General features: G+C 43.1%; 1 protein-coding gene across 8 annotated transcripts in view; it reads left to right on the forward strand.

Moving 5' to 3' along the window:
• cita (citron rho-interacting serine/threonine kinase a) overlaps positions 1-17,367 on the forward strand; it is a 53,998-nt gene that overhangs the window by 24,400 nt on the left and 12,231 nt on the right. For 3 of the 8 annotated variants that reach the window (XM_034239542.1, XM_034239544.1, XM_034239543.1), the window contains exons 23-39: positions 3,011-3,208; positions 3,427-3,480; positions 4,008-4,205; positions 6,850-7,043; positions 9,602-9,737; positions 10,236-10,340; positions 10,537-10,677; positions 11,394-11,501; positions 11,900-12,092; positions 12,575-12,736; positions 13,574-13,597; positions 14,866-15,003; positions 15,922-16,102; positions 16,191-16,282; positions 16,436-16,540; positions 16,730-16,899; positions 17,259-17,303. In XM_034239542.1, coding sequence (XP_034095433.1) covers positions 3,011-3,208; positions 3,427-3,480; positions 4,008-4,205; positions 6,850-7,043; positions 9,602-9,737; positions 10,236-10,340; positions 10,537-10,677; positions 11,394-11,501; positions 11,900-12,092; positions 12,575-12,736; positions 13,574-13,597; positions 14,866-15,003; positions 15,922-16,102; positions 16,191-16,282; positions 16,436-16,540; positions 16,730-16,899; positions 17,259-17,303 — 2,244 coding nt within the window. The remainder of the gene's footprint in view (positions 1-3,010; positions 3,209-3,426; positions 3,481-4,007; positions 4,206-6,849; positions 7,044-9,601; positions 9,738-10,235; positions 10,341-10,536; positions 10,678-11,393; positions 11,502-11,899; positions 12,093-12,574; positions 12,737-13,573; positions 13,598-14,865; positions 15,004-15,921; positions 16,103-16,190; positions 16,283-16,435; positions 16,541-16,729; positions 16,900-17,258; positions 17,304-17,367) is intronic. The other 5 variants (XM_034239547.1, XM_034239550.1, XM_034239549.1 and 2 more) reach the window with 3 other exon arrangements.

Below are 17,367 nucleotides of genomic sequence, written 5' to 3' on the forward strand. Positions count from 1 at the left end.
ACTAATTTGATAATCGATTAATGAAACGATTTTTCGGATCGTTAAGGTTTTAACTGAACTACTACTTTTATCGATACTGCTTATCGATCCGGTCTTTTAACGATAGTCTTAACGGTTCTTTTGAAAATAAATAAGGTAAATTAACTAAACAAATTGTGAACAAAATTAACATTGCTTTTTATTTAAATGAAATACATAATATTTCACATCAAAAGAAACAACGTTTTAACAAATCGTATTAAATAATCTGATGACAGAATTGTAAACAGAATAGCTGAAACTAACAAAAATAAATAACTCAGTTTCCTCTAATCATGAACCCATGTTTGTATCATGTAGTTAACTGCGTGTGTTGCTGCTAGCATACATAACACCTGACGTGGAAACGTTCCTCGTGGATGGGGCTACAGAGCTGCTAGAAAGACAGTCGAACCCGGTGCATTCCTCCGTCTGGATGTGGTGCACTTTTGCTAAATGTTTAGACAAATTGCTCGTGTTACCGCCCTCACATGTTAAACTCTTATTGCACTTTTGGTAACGAGCATTGTCCACCTGGAGAAGGGTAAAGTTTAACCACACCTCGGAGCGTGTTCTCTCCGCCATCTCCTCCGTGGCCCTGTCTCAGGTCGGTTAAATGAAATCCTTGCTTCCCTCACTCGCCTCGTTTCCCTGCGTTTAGTCCCTCCCACTAGGGAAGCATGGAGAGACGCAAGGAAACCACGAGAAGCAGGGAAATGAGTTTTAAGAGCAATGGGACGTCCTTTCCTCCGGAGCGTCACGTGAAGCGACGTCCGTTTGTGATGACGCTGCAGCAGCTGATCGTCTGAGAGCAGCTCTGTCCCCGTTGTTTTCACAAACACCCCCGCCACACATTTACTGACACAAACATTTGTATCATCTGTTGCAGACCGCAATAAATAAAATAAGAACTCATTCTCAAAAAAGATAAACGCCATTCTTAAAATGGTTAGTTTGATTAATATTGATTAGAGTGCACAATAGAAATAAAATAATTGAGAGAAGAAAAAGAGATATATTATCTATCAAAACCCAGTTAGATTAACATTCATTGGATTGCACCCTTTGTTTGTTTGGATATGTAGCACATTAACATTTTAATAGCACTTAATGACTGACTGAATGGAAATGACAATAAATGAAAATGTAAAACGAAAAAAGCGATCATGAAAATGTTTCCAATAAATGAATAAAATGATTTTTGACCACTTTGTTGTTCAGATATATCACATATTTGTAACTAAATTATACATGAATTGAAACAAAACACAGTATAGACTGAGGAGTGACTCTCGTGAGTTTCATGTATTTTCTTCACTCCGCTGGGAAACTGCTCTCATGTCAAGAAGCATCAGAACAGTGCATGCGCTGCATCGTCCAATCAGTGAGCGATACACAGTAAGGGGGCGGGGCGAGTGTCTGAGGATTTCATCGGAGGATGGTCTGACTCTGGTGGTTCCTCGGTTATCGCTCCTCGGTCCTCCGGCAGAAATAAGAGCCATGGGACGGTACTCAAGATGGCGCAGACAAATCAACTTCCGGTGAGACCGAGGAGCGAGGAGCGAGGAAATGAAAATAGTCAACCTGAGACGGGGCCTGTGTGTGTGTGTGTTGCTGCATGTAGCAGCTGCGTGTGTGTAAACTGCCCCGCCCCCTCGCATACAGACGGGGGAGAGAGATCTCTCGTCTGGATTGGAAAGATCGAAAATACATCACAGACGCATTTTGTGGTCTTATTGCGTATTAGAAACAGAGTTGGCAACACTAAAACTGCGATATAATGTTTATGTAGCAATAAATATGACCTATATGTTTTAAATGTCTCCTGTACCGATAAAAAGACCGATAACGTTGGAGCTTAACTGCGCGTAAAACACACGTGATGACGTCACCAACGAATCGACAACTGAATTAGTTTTTAGATTAGATTTTAATCGATTAAGTCGATTAGTTGTTGCACCCTATATGACATTTGAAATCCAATTACCATAGGCATTTGTTTTTACCATGCACTTTTGGGGTTCTCTGTGCTGTCCAATTATTGTTTTTAAACGTTTGTTTTTTTTAGCTGCTTTTCTCTTTCTGCTAGTTGAACCTTTGTTCTCCGATATCCTCTAATGATTCTCATTCTGTCCCTTTTCTTTAACCGCTTGGTTTCACTACTTTATTCCTCTTAATTGGTCTTACATTTATGATCACATTCAAAAAAGTTCTGTAAAAGTCCTGAAATTCCTACTTGAAGCAAATGTACCCTCACTGTGCAGCTCCTTCAGCGATAGGCTGCTGCACCCCCGCTGTCTCAAGGAGAGATACCACAGGTCTTTCCTTCCTGCAGCGGTCAGACTATACAACCAGCACAGCCCGTAGTTGACCCCCCCCCCCACACACACACACACACACACACACCACAACACAGACTATATCACCCCTTGCTGCTAAATACCAACAAACTATGTGCAATATGTGCAATGTATAAATGCCGTTAATAACTGTGTAATATATACCTGGCTGCTAAATCACCTATGTGCAATATGTGCTAGATGTGCAATATATATATATTTCGTTAATAACTGTGTAATATATACCTGGCTGCTAAATCCTAAGAACTGTTACAGGATGTGTATCTTTTTTAAATTATGTATCTTTTTATTTTTTATTATATTTGTTATTATATCATAACTTAGTACTTTTTTTTAATGCATGTCACATATTTAACATATGTAACATTAAGCTGTCTGTGGCTCTTTTTCCTGCTGTAACTACATAGATTTCCCCTCCGTGGGACTAAAGGGATTCTGATTATGATACGTAAAGAGACAGATGAAATGATTTGATTCAGTCATTTTTGTTGATTATAAACAGGTTGGTTATTACCATCTCATACACTGCGCAGGTTAACAAATGCCGAAAATGTCATGCAAATACAATCTGTCTCTCGTCTGATTTATACTGTCATATACACAGCATTCACCCTAGTCCTGTTTCTTTGTAGATGGGCCTGGAACATGAGGAAGAGAAGATGGAGATCAAGAGACAGGTATCCGACCTGACCCTCTCCCTGCAGGAGCGCGAGTCCCAGATCAGCAGCCTGCAGGCGGCTCGTCACGCCCTGGAGAGCCAGCTGCAGCAGGCCAAGACGGAGCTGGAGGACACCACCGCTGAGGCTGAGGAGGAGATCACCGCCCTCAGGGTGAGACACACACACAATCACAGACGTGTGCAATCAGAGGCACTCATAGGAACACAGGTGCTCATACATTTAGTGCAAACCATTTCCCATGTAGGGAATCTGGAAAGCTAAGTTTTTTTCAGACCATTTTAAATAATGCTGTAAGCTAAATATCACTCTCCATCATTTTATGAAGAAGTCTGAAAACGTATTTTTTGTTCTCCATTTGTTTCTCCCAGAATCACAGAGATGAAATTCAGCGCAAGTTTGAGGCCTTGAGAGAAAGCTGCTCGGTAAGTGCTGATGTAACCTTTTGTCTCCACTTTCAGCAGCAGAACGATTTTGAAGAGGTTACACAAGGCTTTTTTTTAATACACGGTGATTAATGTTCATTAGCAACGAAGTCTGCTGAATCTTTGGAAGCACACATTCTCCCAACATCTTTTACTCGTAAATATTTCATGTAACTATAGAGATGACATGAACAACAAGTAGATGAACAATATTAATGTAGAAGTTTATCCAATAACATCTTTCAACCTTTAACTAAAATATCTTTGAGTTATTTTTTGATTTTCAACTCACTCAAAGCTGGCTTGAACACAATTATTTTACTGACGGGATTTTCAGTATCAGTGTACTTCTTCAGTATCGTTGACGACATGACTAATTATTGGTGTAAAAGTGTACACTTTCAGTAGCTAAACTCTGCTGCTACTCAATTGCTTCTTCCTCCTTGGATTTTCTGGCCAGAATATGAAAAATATCCGTTAATGACCATAAGTAATACTTACATCTCTTCCTGTTTGTGTTGCCGCAGGTGATCACTGAACTGGAGGAGCAGCTCACGCAGCTGAGTCAGGAGAACGCAGAGTTGAACCGCCAGAACTTCTACCTGTCCAAACAGCTGGATGAGGCGTCAGATGAGAGGGAGGACCAGATTCAGCTCAGCCAGGAGGTGGACCGGCTCAGGAGGGAGGTGGCTGACCGTGAGATGCACCTCAACAACCAGAAACAGGTAACACACACACACACACGCGCACACACACACACACACACACACACACACACACACACACACACGCACATTAACCATACCTCACATTGGTAGATATTGTGTAAAGTGTGTTCAACCCTAATTATCCTCATGTTCCAGACCAGTGATGCAATGCATTATTTCACATTTATTACATGGCTTAGTTGAATACTCGATTCTGATTGGTCAATTCAGAACATGTGACATGTTGTTAATCCAGAACAGACAGACTGCTGTCAAGGATTTATTGACCTGTTAAGGACGCTCACATCTGCACAAAGAAGTTCGGTCGATTTAACTGTATACAGTCTGGCCGAAATGCCGTTTGCTTTTCAAACCGACAAGACAAGAGGGACAAGAAAACAGAGGAGAAGTAAGCCTCCTTTTTACCGCAAAACAAATTCAGTTGCCAGTAGGGATGCTCCGATCGCCAATTTCGGGGCCGATTGCCGATCGCCGGAATCAGTATCGGCCGATACCGATCGCCGATCCGATCGAGTGGGCGGGGCCTAAATGGAAGATTTAAACATCACTTTAAATCTTCCATTTAAAGTGATGTTTAAAACTCAGTTAATGGGGCTCATTCACTGGAGCTTCCACAAACAACAATCAACTTAATTATTACATTCAAATGATGTACATTATTCAAGTTTACATTCACTTTGGATAATAACTAATAACACGGGAGAAATTAGCGGAAGCGCTCTCTTTTCCTCTCTCTCTCTCTCCTGACAGCTTGTCAGTATCTCATGCAGCTCACTGATCCAGTAATAGTGACCCGACAATGAAGAATACATATATTTATAATAACTAGTTTAGCTTGTTCCAGAGGTAGATAAAATAGCTAAGTGTGTTAGGTGTAACTCTTACGGCCCGTCCACACAGCGGCGTGCGTTGAAGCTTCCAACGCTTCTGCCCATTCACTTTGAATGGGGTGACGTCACTTTTAGCCGAACTGCATTTTGGGAAGCGACGTGGAGCGTTGCTGGCGTCAAAAGTTGAGCAATGTTCAACTTTTGACGCCTCGACGGAGGCGTCAGCCAATGAAATCCCGTTTATTCAAATCTGCCAGTACAATCGCTAGCCAATCAAACCGCGTGTATGCTGGGAGAGACTGCGCAGGTCATTTCCTCATATTCAAACAAATTGAGGGAAAATTCATTGTAGCGGTAGTGAATCACCCGGTGCTGTATGATCAGTCTCTGTTCATCTACCGGGATACAAACCGGAGGAGCGAGGCATGGAGGGAGGAGGCAGAGACAGTGGGTGAAACTGGTAGGTTTTCGCCTGTTTGGGGATTTTATATCCAGTTTACTTCGTTTTAACATTGCTATTGCTTTGTATGTCGGGGGCGGGAGATTCATGTGATTGGTTGTTGGTCGTGTTGCTCGCAAAAAATCCCCAAGCTTCAGATACGCCCACCTCCAAGCGTCAACGCACGCTGCTGTGTGGACGCTCCGTTACGGTACGTCCACACAGCAGCTTTTCGAAAATCTTGGAGCTGGGCGTGTCTGAAAGCTTGGGGATTTTTTGCGAGCAACGCGACCAACAACCAATCACATGAATCTTCCGCCCCCGACATACAAAGCAAAAAACCCCGGGGATTTTTTGCGAGCAATATATATATATATATATATATATATATATATATATATATATATATATATATATATATATATATATATATATATATATATATATATATATATAAACTCCCCAAACAGGCGAAAACCTACCAGTTGCACCCACTGTCTCTGGCACCTCCCTCCATGCCTGGTTCCTCCGGTTTGTATCCCGTTAATAGTTCTGGTCGTAAAGAACCGGGTGATTTGCTACCGTAATTTCTCGTTTGGAATATGAGGAAATGAACTGCGGTCTGGTTCTCCCTGTGTGTGTGTTTCGCTGCGCTTACCTGTCCGGCGGGCGGAGCTGCAGGATTTCTGCTTCACACACACGTTGCATACCGCTATTTTACAGTCTTTTTCGGACACCTTAAAATAATGCCAGACCGGAGAAGCCATTTTGGCGAGCTTGTTTTGCCGCACACAGAGAAAAGTGTCATGTATTTTACGTCATGCGATCGGCTTTCGCGATCGGCATGTTTAGAGAGCACCGATCGATCGGTAGAGAGTGAGTATCGGCCGATATCGATCGGTGACCGATCGATCGGAGCATCCCTAGTTGCCAGTTACTTTGGCCTCCGGGCAGGGATATCTAGATACTTTACAAGGTTTGACATCATGAATTGTGCTACTTTTAAAGTAAGCAACAATGTTTTCAAATCTGTAATCAAAAAGGTCCGCAAAAACGCTATCGAAGCAGTTCCTGCCGTTGCTACGTAGTTCAAACAGTAACAACGGACTATTTTTCTTAGCGGATGCATGTCATTTAAAATAAATAATAGCCTACTATTTTTCTAAATCTATAAAAGCATTTCAATTCATATTGGGAGTCATATGTTACTTTCTTGATTATGTGGCCGTGTAATAAGCGGGATAATGTGCAGCGACTTGGTCATTACGGGGAAAATAACACCCTTTTCTCCGTAACAAACAAACAATCTTGTGATTTTGCCAAATAGCTGTGAAACATGTTCTTAACAGTTTTTGCTCGTTTTATTTCCCAGAACATTGAAACACTGAAGACCACATGCAGCATGCTGGAGGAGCAGGTGGTGGAGCTGGAGTCCCTAAATGACGAGTTGCTGGAGAAGGAGAGGCAGTGGGAGGCTTGGAGAGGAGCCCTGGAGGACGAGAAGAGTCAGGCCGAGAGACGCACCAGAGACCTGCAGAGACTGTTTGACAACGAGAAGCAGAATAGGTGAAATACAAGCACAAACATGTTTGAGAAAGAATGGTTGAGAAACAAACAGATGTGCAATCACCGCTAAATGCACTTTAATACTGGGGTATCTCCTCTAGCACTTCATGTAGCTCTTGTATCTCCTCTAGCACTTCATGTAGCTCTTGTATCTCCTCTAGCACTTCATGTAGCTCTTGTATCTCCTCTAGCACTTCATGTAGCTCTTGTATCTCCTCTAGCACTTCATGTAGCTCTTGTATCTCCTCTAGCACTTCATGTAGCTCTTGTATCTCCTCTACACTTCATGTAGCTCTTGTATCTCCTCTTGCACTTCATGTAGCTCTTGTATCTCCTCTAGCACTTCATGTAGCTCTTGTATCTCCTCTAGCACTTCATGTAGCTCTTGTATCTCCTCTAGCACTTCATGTAGCTCTTGTATCTTCTCTTGCACTTCATGTAACTCTTGTATCTCCTCTAGCACTTCATGTAGCTCTTGTATCTCCTCTAGCACTTCATGTAGCTCTTGTATCTCCTCTTGCACTTCATGTAGCTCTTGTATCTCCTCTAGCACTTCATGTAGCTCTTGTATCTCCTCTAGCACTTCATGTAGCTCTTGTATCTCCTCTTGCACTTCATGTAGCTCTTGTGTCTCCTCTAGCACTTCATGTAGCTCTTGTATCTCCTCTAGCACTTCATGTAGCTCTTGTATCTCCTCGAGCACTTCATGTAGCTCTTGTGTCTCCTCGAGCACTTCATGTAACTCTTGTGTCTCCTCTAGCACTTCATGTAGCTCTTGTATCTCCTCTAGCACTTCATGTAGCTCTTGTATCTCCTCTAGCACTTCATCTAGCTCTTGTGTCTCCTCTAGCACTTCATGTAGCTCTTGTATCTCCTCTAGCACTTCATGTAGCTCTTGTATCTCCTCTAGCACTTCATGTAGCTCTTGTATCTCCTCTAGCACTTCATGTAGCTCTTGTGTCTCCTCTAGCACTTTATGTAGCTCTTGTATCTCCTCTTGCACTTCATGTAGCTCTTGTATCTCCTCTAGCACTTCATGTAGCTCTTGTATCTCCTCTAGCACTTCATGTAGCTCTTGTATCTCCTCTAGCACTTCATGTAGCTCTTGTATCTCCTCTTGCACTTCATCTAGCTCTTGTATCTCCTCTTGCACTTCATGTAGCTCTTGTGTCTCCTCTTGCACTTCATGTAGCTCTTGTATCTCCTCTTGCACTTCATGTAGCTCTTGTATCTCCTCTAGCACTTCATGTAGCTCTTGTATCTCCTCTAGCACTTCATGTAGCTCTTGTGTCTCCTCTAGCACTTCATGTAGCTCTTGTGTCTCCTCTTGCACTTCATGTAGCTCTTGTATCTCCACTTGCACTTCATGTAGCTCTTGTGTCTCCTCTAGCACTTCATGTAGCTCTTGTATCTCCTCTAGCACTTCATGTAGCTCTTGTATCTCCTCTAGCACTTCATGTAGCTCTTGTGTCTCCTCTAGCACTTTATGTAGCTCTTGTATCTCCTCTTGCACTTCATGTAGCTCTTGTGTCTCCTCTAGCACTTCATGTAGCTCTTGTGTCTCCTCTAGCACTTCATGTAGCTCTTGTGTCTCCTCTAGCACTTCATGTAACTCTTGTGTCTCCTCTAGCACTTCATGTAGCTCTTGTATCTCCACTTGCACTTCATGTAGCTCTTGTGTCTCCTCTTGCACTTCATGTAGCTCTTGTATCTCCTCTTGCACTTCATGTAGCTCTTGTATCTCCTCTAGCACTTCATGTAGCTCTTGTATCTCCTCTAGCACTTCATGTAGCTCTTGTGTCTCCTCTAGCACTTCATGTAGCTCTTGTGTCTCCTCTTGCACTTCATGTAGCTCTTGTATCTCCACTTGCACTTCATGTAGCTCTTGTGTCTCCTCTAGCACTTCATGTAGCTCTTGTGTCTCCTCTAGCACTTCATGTAGCTCTTGTGTCTCCTCTAGCACTTCATGTAGCTCTTGTATCTCCTCTTGCACTTCATGTAGCTCTTGTGTCTCCTCTAGCACTTCATGTAGCTCTTGTGTCTCCTCTAGCACTTCATGTAGCTCTTGTGTCTCCTCTTGCACTTCATGTAGCTCTTGTATCTCCTCTTGCACTTCATGTAGCTCTTGTATCTCCTCTTGCACTTCATGTAGCTCTTGTATCTCTTGTATCTCCTCTAGCACTTCATTTAGCTCTTGTATTTTCTCTTGCACTTTATATGTTGTTGCTGCTATATTGTATTACCATGTCATAAATACTTGTGTATTCTGCTCTTGCTCTTTTGCGCGTTTTGCATATCATGTATTTAGTTTTCTATGTGTGTAAAATGTAATTTTCTTAAATGTTTTATGTGAGGGACTGCGGATAGAAATGAGCTCAAACCTAAATCTGGCACTGTTACGCTTGACACATTTGAATGTTTTAAGTGTTCATTACTGTGCATTGTCCCTGCCAAATAAGCAATGAAATAAAATGATAACACGGTGTCATTTCACATTAGAATGACTATCATCGTATGTATAAATGCTTTCTTAAGAACTGTTTTTGTGCGGTTCACAGGCTGCGTGCAGACCAGCGCAGCACTGAATCTCGCCAGGCAGTGGAGCTGGCAGTCAAAGAGCACAACGCCGAGATAGTGGCCTTACAGCAGGCCCTGAAGGAGCAGAGACTGAAGGCTGAGAGTCTGTCTGATACTGTGAGTCACAAGTGTTCATGTGTCACACTTATGATCTTACCCCATCTTGAGTCTTCTTAGTGAAAAAAAAAGAAGTGTTTAGGCCCTGGGAAGAGTGCTCTGTAAATATAATGTTTTGTTATTATTGTAATTCAAATCCGCATTTGTCCGGCAGTGGCTCAGTCAGTAGGGGCTTGGACTGGGAGCTCTAGGGTCGCCGGTTCAAGTCCCGACCAGACCTAAAATATGGAGTGTGGACTACTACTTGGAGAGGTCCCAGTTCACATCCTGCCCTGCCGTGGTGCCCTTGAGCAAGGCACCGGACACCCCTCTCCCCCCCCCCTCACTCCCATTGCTCCCCGGGCGCTGTACAATAGCTGCCCACTGCTCCTCGTACTAGACTCCTGGTACTAGGATGGGTTAAATGCAGAGAACACATTTCACTGTGTGCTGTGTGCTCTGCATGTGTGACCATTAAAGAGGGTTTCATCCCTCTGATTCTACTCTATACATTCTCAGCTCAACGATCTGGAGAAGAAGCACGCCATGCTGGAGATGAACGCCCGCAGCTTACAGCAGAAACTGGAGACAGAGAGAGAACTGAAACAGAGACTGATGGAAGAGGTAGGGAGTGAAATGCAACCAAATAAACATAGTCCTCTCTCCATTGACTTACATGTTTTATTCCCTGTAACTCGCACATTCAACGACATCAAACCAAGAAGACCATTGTAACTTATTCGAATGGAATACACTTTGAGATAACCTTTGTGGCTGATTTTACATCTGATTTCTTATCTGTCGGCTCGTGTCTCCTCAGCAAGGGAAGCTTCAGCAGCAGATGGACCTCCAGAAGAGCCACATCTTCCGTCTGACCCAAGGCCTGCAGGACGCCCTGGACCAGACCGACATGCTCAAGACTGAGAGGACAGATCTGGAGTACCAGCTGGAGAATATACAGGTGCTTAATCAGGGTGTCCGCGGGGTCTTAAAAAGTATTAAAAGTTGATAAATCAATTTAGCGAAAAAGTATTAAACCTATTTCCAAGGTATTACATTTTGTAGCTTGGTTTCAATAAGTATATAAATTGTCCAAAGAGGTTGTATTCTACAGTCTGCCTGAATGTAATCATTGCGTAGGTGTGCAGTGTGATTCTGTGTAGTTTATTTATGGCATCCCGTTGGATTTGACGTCATCTGAACAGGACATCGCACGCTCACTGCTTGATAGCGCGAGAAGGCCCGTTTACGCCGGTTGTTAAACAACATCGTTATGGAGAAATGCAAGTTTGCGTCCAAATGGTTGGAAGATAAGGAGGAAGGACAATCAATACTGTATATAGTAAATGTGAGGTAAAGTGTGTCGCCAATGTAACCGGTTGAAACTCGAAGTGGCGATGAGGTCTTAAAATGTATGGAAAGGGTCTTAAAAAAGGTCTTAAAAGGTATTACATTTGACTTCAGGATTAATGCATACCTTTTGCAATCTGAGGAAATAAAGTGTCCTCTAGGGAGTCGCGGTTAGATGTTAGAATAGTGCGACTGATGTTGCAGAGTAACACAGCATCTCAGAGGGACCGCAGGATAAAGGGAATCCCACTTCATGTGTCTCAAAGGGAATCTATTTAAAGTTCTCTTCAAAGGTATTTCATTCTCTGCTCGGTTTCCTCCCTGCAGGCTGTATACTCGCACGAGAAGGTGAAGATGGAAGGGACCATCTCCCAGCAGACCAAGCTCATAGACTTTCTCCAGGCCAAGATGGACCAGCCCACCAAGAAAAAGAAGGTCTGAGAACACATTTTCTAATATGAGAGTTATTTGTAGATTTAGATTACAGCGGTTTAGGATTTTTGCCGACTCGTGTTATTGCAACATTTCTAATAACACCAGACGGATTGAGGCATTTTAAGAAGGCTAATGATAATCCCAGAAAAAATGTGGTGCCAGATATTTAAATTGAAGATTTTGTTTCACGGTTTTGCTTTTTTTGCTTTTTGATATCATAAAATATTAATTAAAACAGAGATTCAAAGAAGCTTCATATGAAAACCTGAAGTTTTGAATGTAAAAAAACATGGACATTAAGCCGTATTGGATTGATAAACACTATTTTATCTTAACATTTAAAAATGTATATATTGTATGTTTCATGCGTAGCATTACTGACCTCCCTCTCTGAGTAGGGTATATTCGGGCGGCGGCGGGAGGATGTTGGCACGACGACCAACGGGGCTCTTACTCCACAGGCCCAGCCGGCTGTTCCCATGCAGTACGGGGACATGAAGCTGGCTCTGGATAAGGAGCGCTCGAGATGCGCTGATCTGGAAGAGGCTCTGCAGAAGATGAGGATCGAGCTGCGATCCCTCAGAGAAGAGGGTGGGTCTCTCTCTAGGTCGTCCTCAGACGAGCCCTCCATCGTTGCTTCCAGTCATCCCGGTTCTCCATACATCTGGTCCCAGAGTTTAAGCTGCCTTCACATGATAAGAAACTCTCTGCTCCAGAGGGGTTTACAGCTGATCATGTAGAGGCGACTTTAGCCGCCTACTACAAAAGACATGGAGCAGGAATGATATCTTATTGCATCCCCAGCAGCAAGGACCCAGACGATACTCTGTAGCTCATCCTGTTTTATCAGCTCAGGAAATTCTGTATTGCACCTCCTCCCTTATCTCATGCCGGCCATCTTTTAACATTGTTGCCATGGCATCATCTCGCTCCATTATGTACACCTAAGACCTAAGAGATTTATTTCAGAATCTATTTTTTATAATGGTGCCAGAAAATGTTTCATCTAAATGGCTATTACTAGTCTAATATTAGGTTGTTTGACTTGTTGTTGTTGTTTGTCTGTAACACAGCGGCTCATTTCAAAGCCCAGGAACATGCGGCTCCCTCCACACCAGCGCAGGCTCGACATCAAATCCTCATGTCAGCCATCGTCAAATCCCCGGAGCATCAACCCAACCCCAGCAGCCTGCTCAACCCCTCCACCCGCAGCAAGGAGACCGCCACACCCGAAGGTTAGTCTCACACACACACACGCACGCACACGTACACGCACACACACACACAGGTAAAGTTGCCCCCAGCTAATCAGCCTGAATTTAGACCTAGGATATCATGTTTTAAAGTTGTAATGTGTCCCCCATAAGAGTGTTCACCCTAATGTCGTCAGTGTCGGCACAAAAAAACCCCTCTCTGTTCCCTTATTTTGTTTATGTGGTGTGATCATGCGTGTTTTTTCTATGGTCTGTATCACAAAGCAGGATTACAAAGTTGAATAAAGTTGGATAACTGTGTTCAGTACATGCTCAACATGGACTGAAGTAAAACAAACTCAGTTTTATTCAGTCATGTGCATTTATCCAGCTAACATTGTAACCCTGCTTGGGCCTGTCTCACAAAGTAAGAAGAGTTGTGGATTAGTCAGGTAACATCGGATTTAATCCAGGCTTTCCACTATCGCAAAGCTAAATTAGCCTTTTTATGGAGATTATCACCATGGAAACTGAAACGCTTTACATTTCATAGCTGCGTGGCAGGTTGTATAGACGTTTTCATATAATCCTCTGAACCCATCTGTTAAAAAAAGGATAATCCAGTGACAAAAATACTGCATTTACTGGAGAGTGAAAATCTTTATAGGCCAAATGAATTTCTTAATACCACAGCGTGTTCAGTTCTATTACCCATAGATAGACCATGATGTGTGCTTTATCAGACACACATGTTGGGAGTCTGGCTCAGATAACCCTTCTTTGTGATTCAGGTTCCTTACTGTCCGTGTGCCTTTGCTTTCACATAGCTATTGTTAGACTGCTCTCTCCTTTCTGTCTCTTTCCACTTGCTCCTCACAGAAAAGAGGAGGGTCACCTTTGAAAGTAAGTTAGCAGTCACCACAGTGTGTCCCCTCACGTGCATGAGCTCATCTCCATGCACGTTATCCTGCTCATATCATACTGTATGTCTGTCATATTGTCCTGTTGTCGAGCTACCTGTAACTTGACCTTAGACTTTATTCTTAAAGGTCAAGTTTGATGTATTCCTCTTTAATTTCCAGCATCATTCCCCGAGTCTTGATTTCGATAGTATTTAGTTACAACTGGAGAAACATTTAAATGCATCCCATGGTCATTGGCATGCACAATCTGATTCTTACTCATTTAATAATTACACCTGAAATTATACATTATTTATTCATTATTCAAATTGCCCCATGCTGCTTGAAAAATAAAAATCTCAAGGACTTGTTGCTGACTTCTGAAGTGATTCAGACCCCATTTACACGGGAACGTTTGCATTTACGCACCTTATGCGTTTTCAAAAAAGTATTCCGTTCACACGCATTCGGCTCAATTAACGTGTCCGTTCACACGAGACCGCTGGAAACGCTATAGTACATATGTCAGGCCTGTAAGTGGCACTGCTGCCACCACAAAAGCAGCGAAGAAGACCCCGGAGCATGGTTGCCATGGTTGCCCTTCTGTTTATTCTCTGCGGTGGACGGCGTGTGCTCCTGCTGTAAATCTCTCCGGTAGTCCACCAGCAGATTAAAAACACCCACCTCTTCCAAGGGACGAGGGAACCGTGCGGCAGAGTTTCCGTTAAAAAAAAAAATGTTCGCCCTATCAACATGTCCGTTAAAGTTTAAATCTTCCGGACAAAATTAGAAAAGTGCCGGTCAGTGGTCTTCTTTGTTATTTATTGAGCTTTAAAACAAATTGATAACAACTCTATATAATAATGTAAGAATAATAAACGGAGCCTTTCTTTTCCTCCCCCTCTTCTGACAGCCCAGCAGCTGATCTCTGAGCAGGAGATGTGGGGAGAGGGAGACAGGGCTATTTCATCGTTATCAGAAAATGATCGTATAGAGGCGTACAGACGGATCCGTTTGACCCCCCAAAGCGTTCCGTTTGCAGATCTATCCACCTTGGGACCCGTTATCGTTTGCGGGGTCCGTTTCTATCGTTTTGTTACCGCCTCGTGTAAACGAAAGGGCTATACGCAAGAGAAACTATGCAGATACAACCCGTATTATCCTCGTGTAAACGGGGTCTTAAGCACTTGAGAAATATCCTGGCGACTTGTTTCTCTTTCACTGACTCCTATCACTGCTCATTTCTCCTTCTTCTTCTTACATTTGCAGAGTTTGGCCGACGTGTGAAAGAGAGAATGCACCACAACATCCCACACCGGTTCACCGTGGGCCTCAACATGAGGGCTGCCAAGTGCACCGTCTGCCTGGACACCGTTCACTTCGGACGGCAGGCTGCCACTTGTCTAGGTTTGTTTCCTTGCACTGTAGCTGGCAGCACTGAATACCAAGATATTTCAGAGGACAAATGATCTTTGAGAGGGAACTTTCTGATATTTAAAGTGGGGTTGTATCGGGTACTTATCCATAATCAGTGACTAACGCACAGAGGGATATTTTCACCACTTTACCTTGTGGTCAGACGGCCTTTCTGAAAGGGAATTGAAGCCGTTATCTATGCATTATTTAAAGCAACCAGACTTCCTTTGACAAAAACAGTATTTTAGACGTTTCTGATCTATTGCTGCCTCTATTGGTTAGTGTCTTTATGTTAGTATGTGTCTTGGTTGAATCCATACTAAGTCTCCCTTTACATTTAAAAAAAACAAAACACTTAAAGGTGGGGTAGGTAATTCACTTCTGAAACACTTTTTGTTATATTCCATGGATTGCTCTTAATATCCCGATAGCAATGAATATATTAAATGCTTTGACAATAAATACATAAAAAAAATTCATCTGTGGAAGCCGTAGCTCTGTAAAAAGCATGACCAATCATTTTAGCCGGCCCGGCTAAAATAACTGGATGGCCTACCTGCCTGTCAGCCTTCCATCTCGTGCACAAACTTATCTCGTGCCCTCATTGGTCATGTGCGCGTTCGAGTGTGTTGGAGGAGGGGCTCTGTAAGGAAGTCTGAAGGAAAGGGCAGATTTTTTTTCGGTTGTGTATTTTCAAATTCTAGCACACTCGAGCTGGTTTCTCCATTCTTACCTACCTTTAAGTCACACAATTACAGCAGCGGTGCACCAGAAAACTTCCCAACAAACCCTATTCAAAACATCTGAACTATCTTTCACCATTGTAATATGAACTCCATCAATGTCAAACTCTGGATACATGTATTTTTTAAGAAACACTAATAATCGTTTTTATCCCCCCCTCTCTAGAATGTAACACCCTGTGTCACCCTAAATGCTCCCCATGTCTCCCGGCCACCTGCGGTCTGCCGGCTGAGTATGCCACTCACTTCTCAGAGGCGCTGTGCCGGGAAAAGGCCAACTCTCCTGCACTGCAGGTCAAAGAGGCCAGTGGCCATGTTCGCTTGGAGGGATGGATGAAGCAGCCCAGGTACCTTTTATCCCTCAGTCCTTTACTACAATACTGGCCATGAACTATATGTTTCTTTACAGTAGGGTGCTTGTGTTTGCTCACACAGAAATGGAAAGCGTGGTCAGCAGGGCTGGGAGAGGAAATACGTTGTGCTTGATGGAACTAAAATATCTATTTATGAAACTGAGCCCAGAGAAGGTCAGTACTTCACTTGAAATGGCTATTAATTAAAGCTATCATTGCTATTATTCTGCCATTTCTTTATTAGACAGATTATAATGATCTTTATTTTCCCATGTAGATCTATACAGCAGTATCCAATAAAAACATCATGTGTTGTTTTTCTTCTAGACTATATCACAGTGGAGGAGGAGTTTGAGCTGTGTCTGCCTGACGGAGAGGTGACGGTTCATGGAGCTGTCGGAGCCTCCGAGCTCATCAACACTGCCAAGTCAGGTACTCCATCAATAACCTCCTAATCCTGCTGCACTCAGCCTTTTGTATGGTTTACGTGTATCATCCTCTCCCAAAATGTTATCCACATGTCCAATCTATACTTTGAATCTCCAAATACAACAGAATGGTGACAGTTCTGCTCAGCTGTGAAAGGAAGCTGTTAGCCAACCAGTCTCTCTTTGTACGCAGACATACCGTATGTGTTGAAGCTGGAGTCCCATCCACACACCACCTGCTGGCCGGGCCAGTCCATCTACTTCATGGCTCCCAGCTTCCCTGACAAGCAGCGCTGGGTGGCTGTCCTGGAGTCTGTGGTGGCCGGCAGCCGGGGGTCTAAAGACAAAGTGGATTCTGATGCTGTAAGTATTGTGTGTGTGTTGGTATTTCTTAAGCTTGTGTCAGGCCTGATATGGTTTATAATGTGCGAATCGGATGTTTCAGAAAGACAGCTCAGTGTCTCCTTTATATGAGATGAAACTCACTTCTTCTACACATTTTGAATATTAACTTTATCAAAGGATGGATGTATTGTGTAAATATATTGGGTAAAAAAAAAAATGTTGAATGCCTCCATAAAACATCAGCCAGTGCCTTCACTCCGTTTTCTCTCCCTCCCTCTTCTTTCTCTCTCTGCATGTTCTCAACATCCACGTCTTGTATTTGTGTTGTCATCGTCTCTGTTGATGTGATTATATTGTGCGTGTGGATCATATTATAGGCAGGTGCTTCTAAAAGACAGAAGAACCTATCCCCTCTGGTTCAGGTACAGTAAGTAGTTGCACGAACGCTTGGGCTTCAGTCCATCGACCGGCTGAGCATGCAGTCGC

Source organism: Gymnodraco acuticeps, unplaced genomic scaffold, assembly GCF_902827175.1.
Source record: "Gymnodraco acuticeps unplaced genomic scaffold, fGymAcu1.1, whole genome shotgun sequence".
Taxonomy (NCBI): domain Eukaryota; kingdom Metazoa; phylum Chordata; class Actinopteri; order Perciformes; family Bathydraconidae; genus Gymnodraco; species Gymnodraco acuticeps.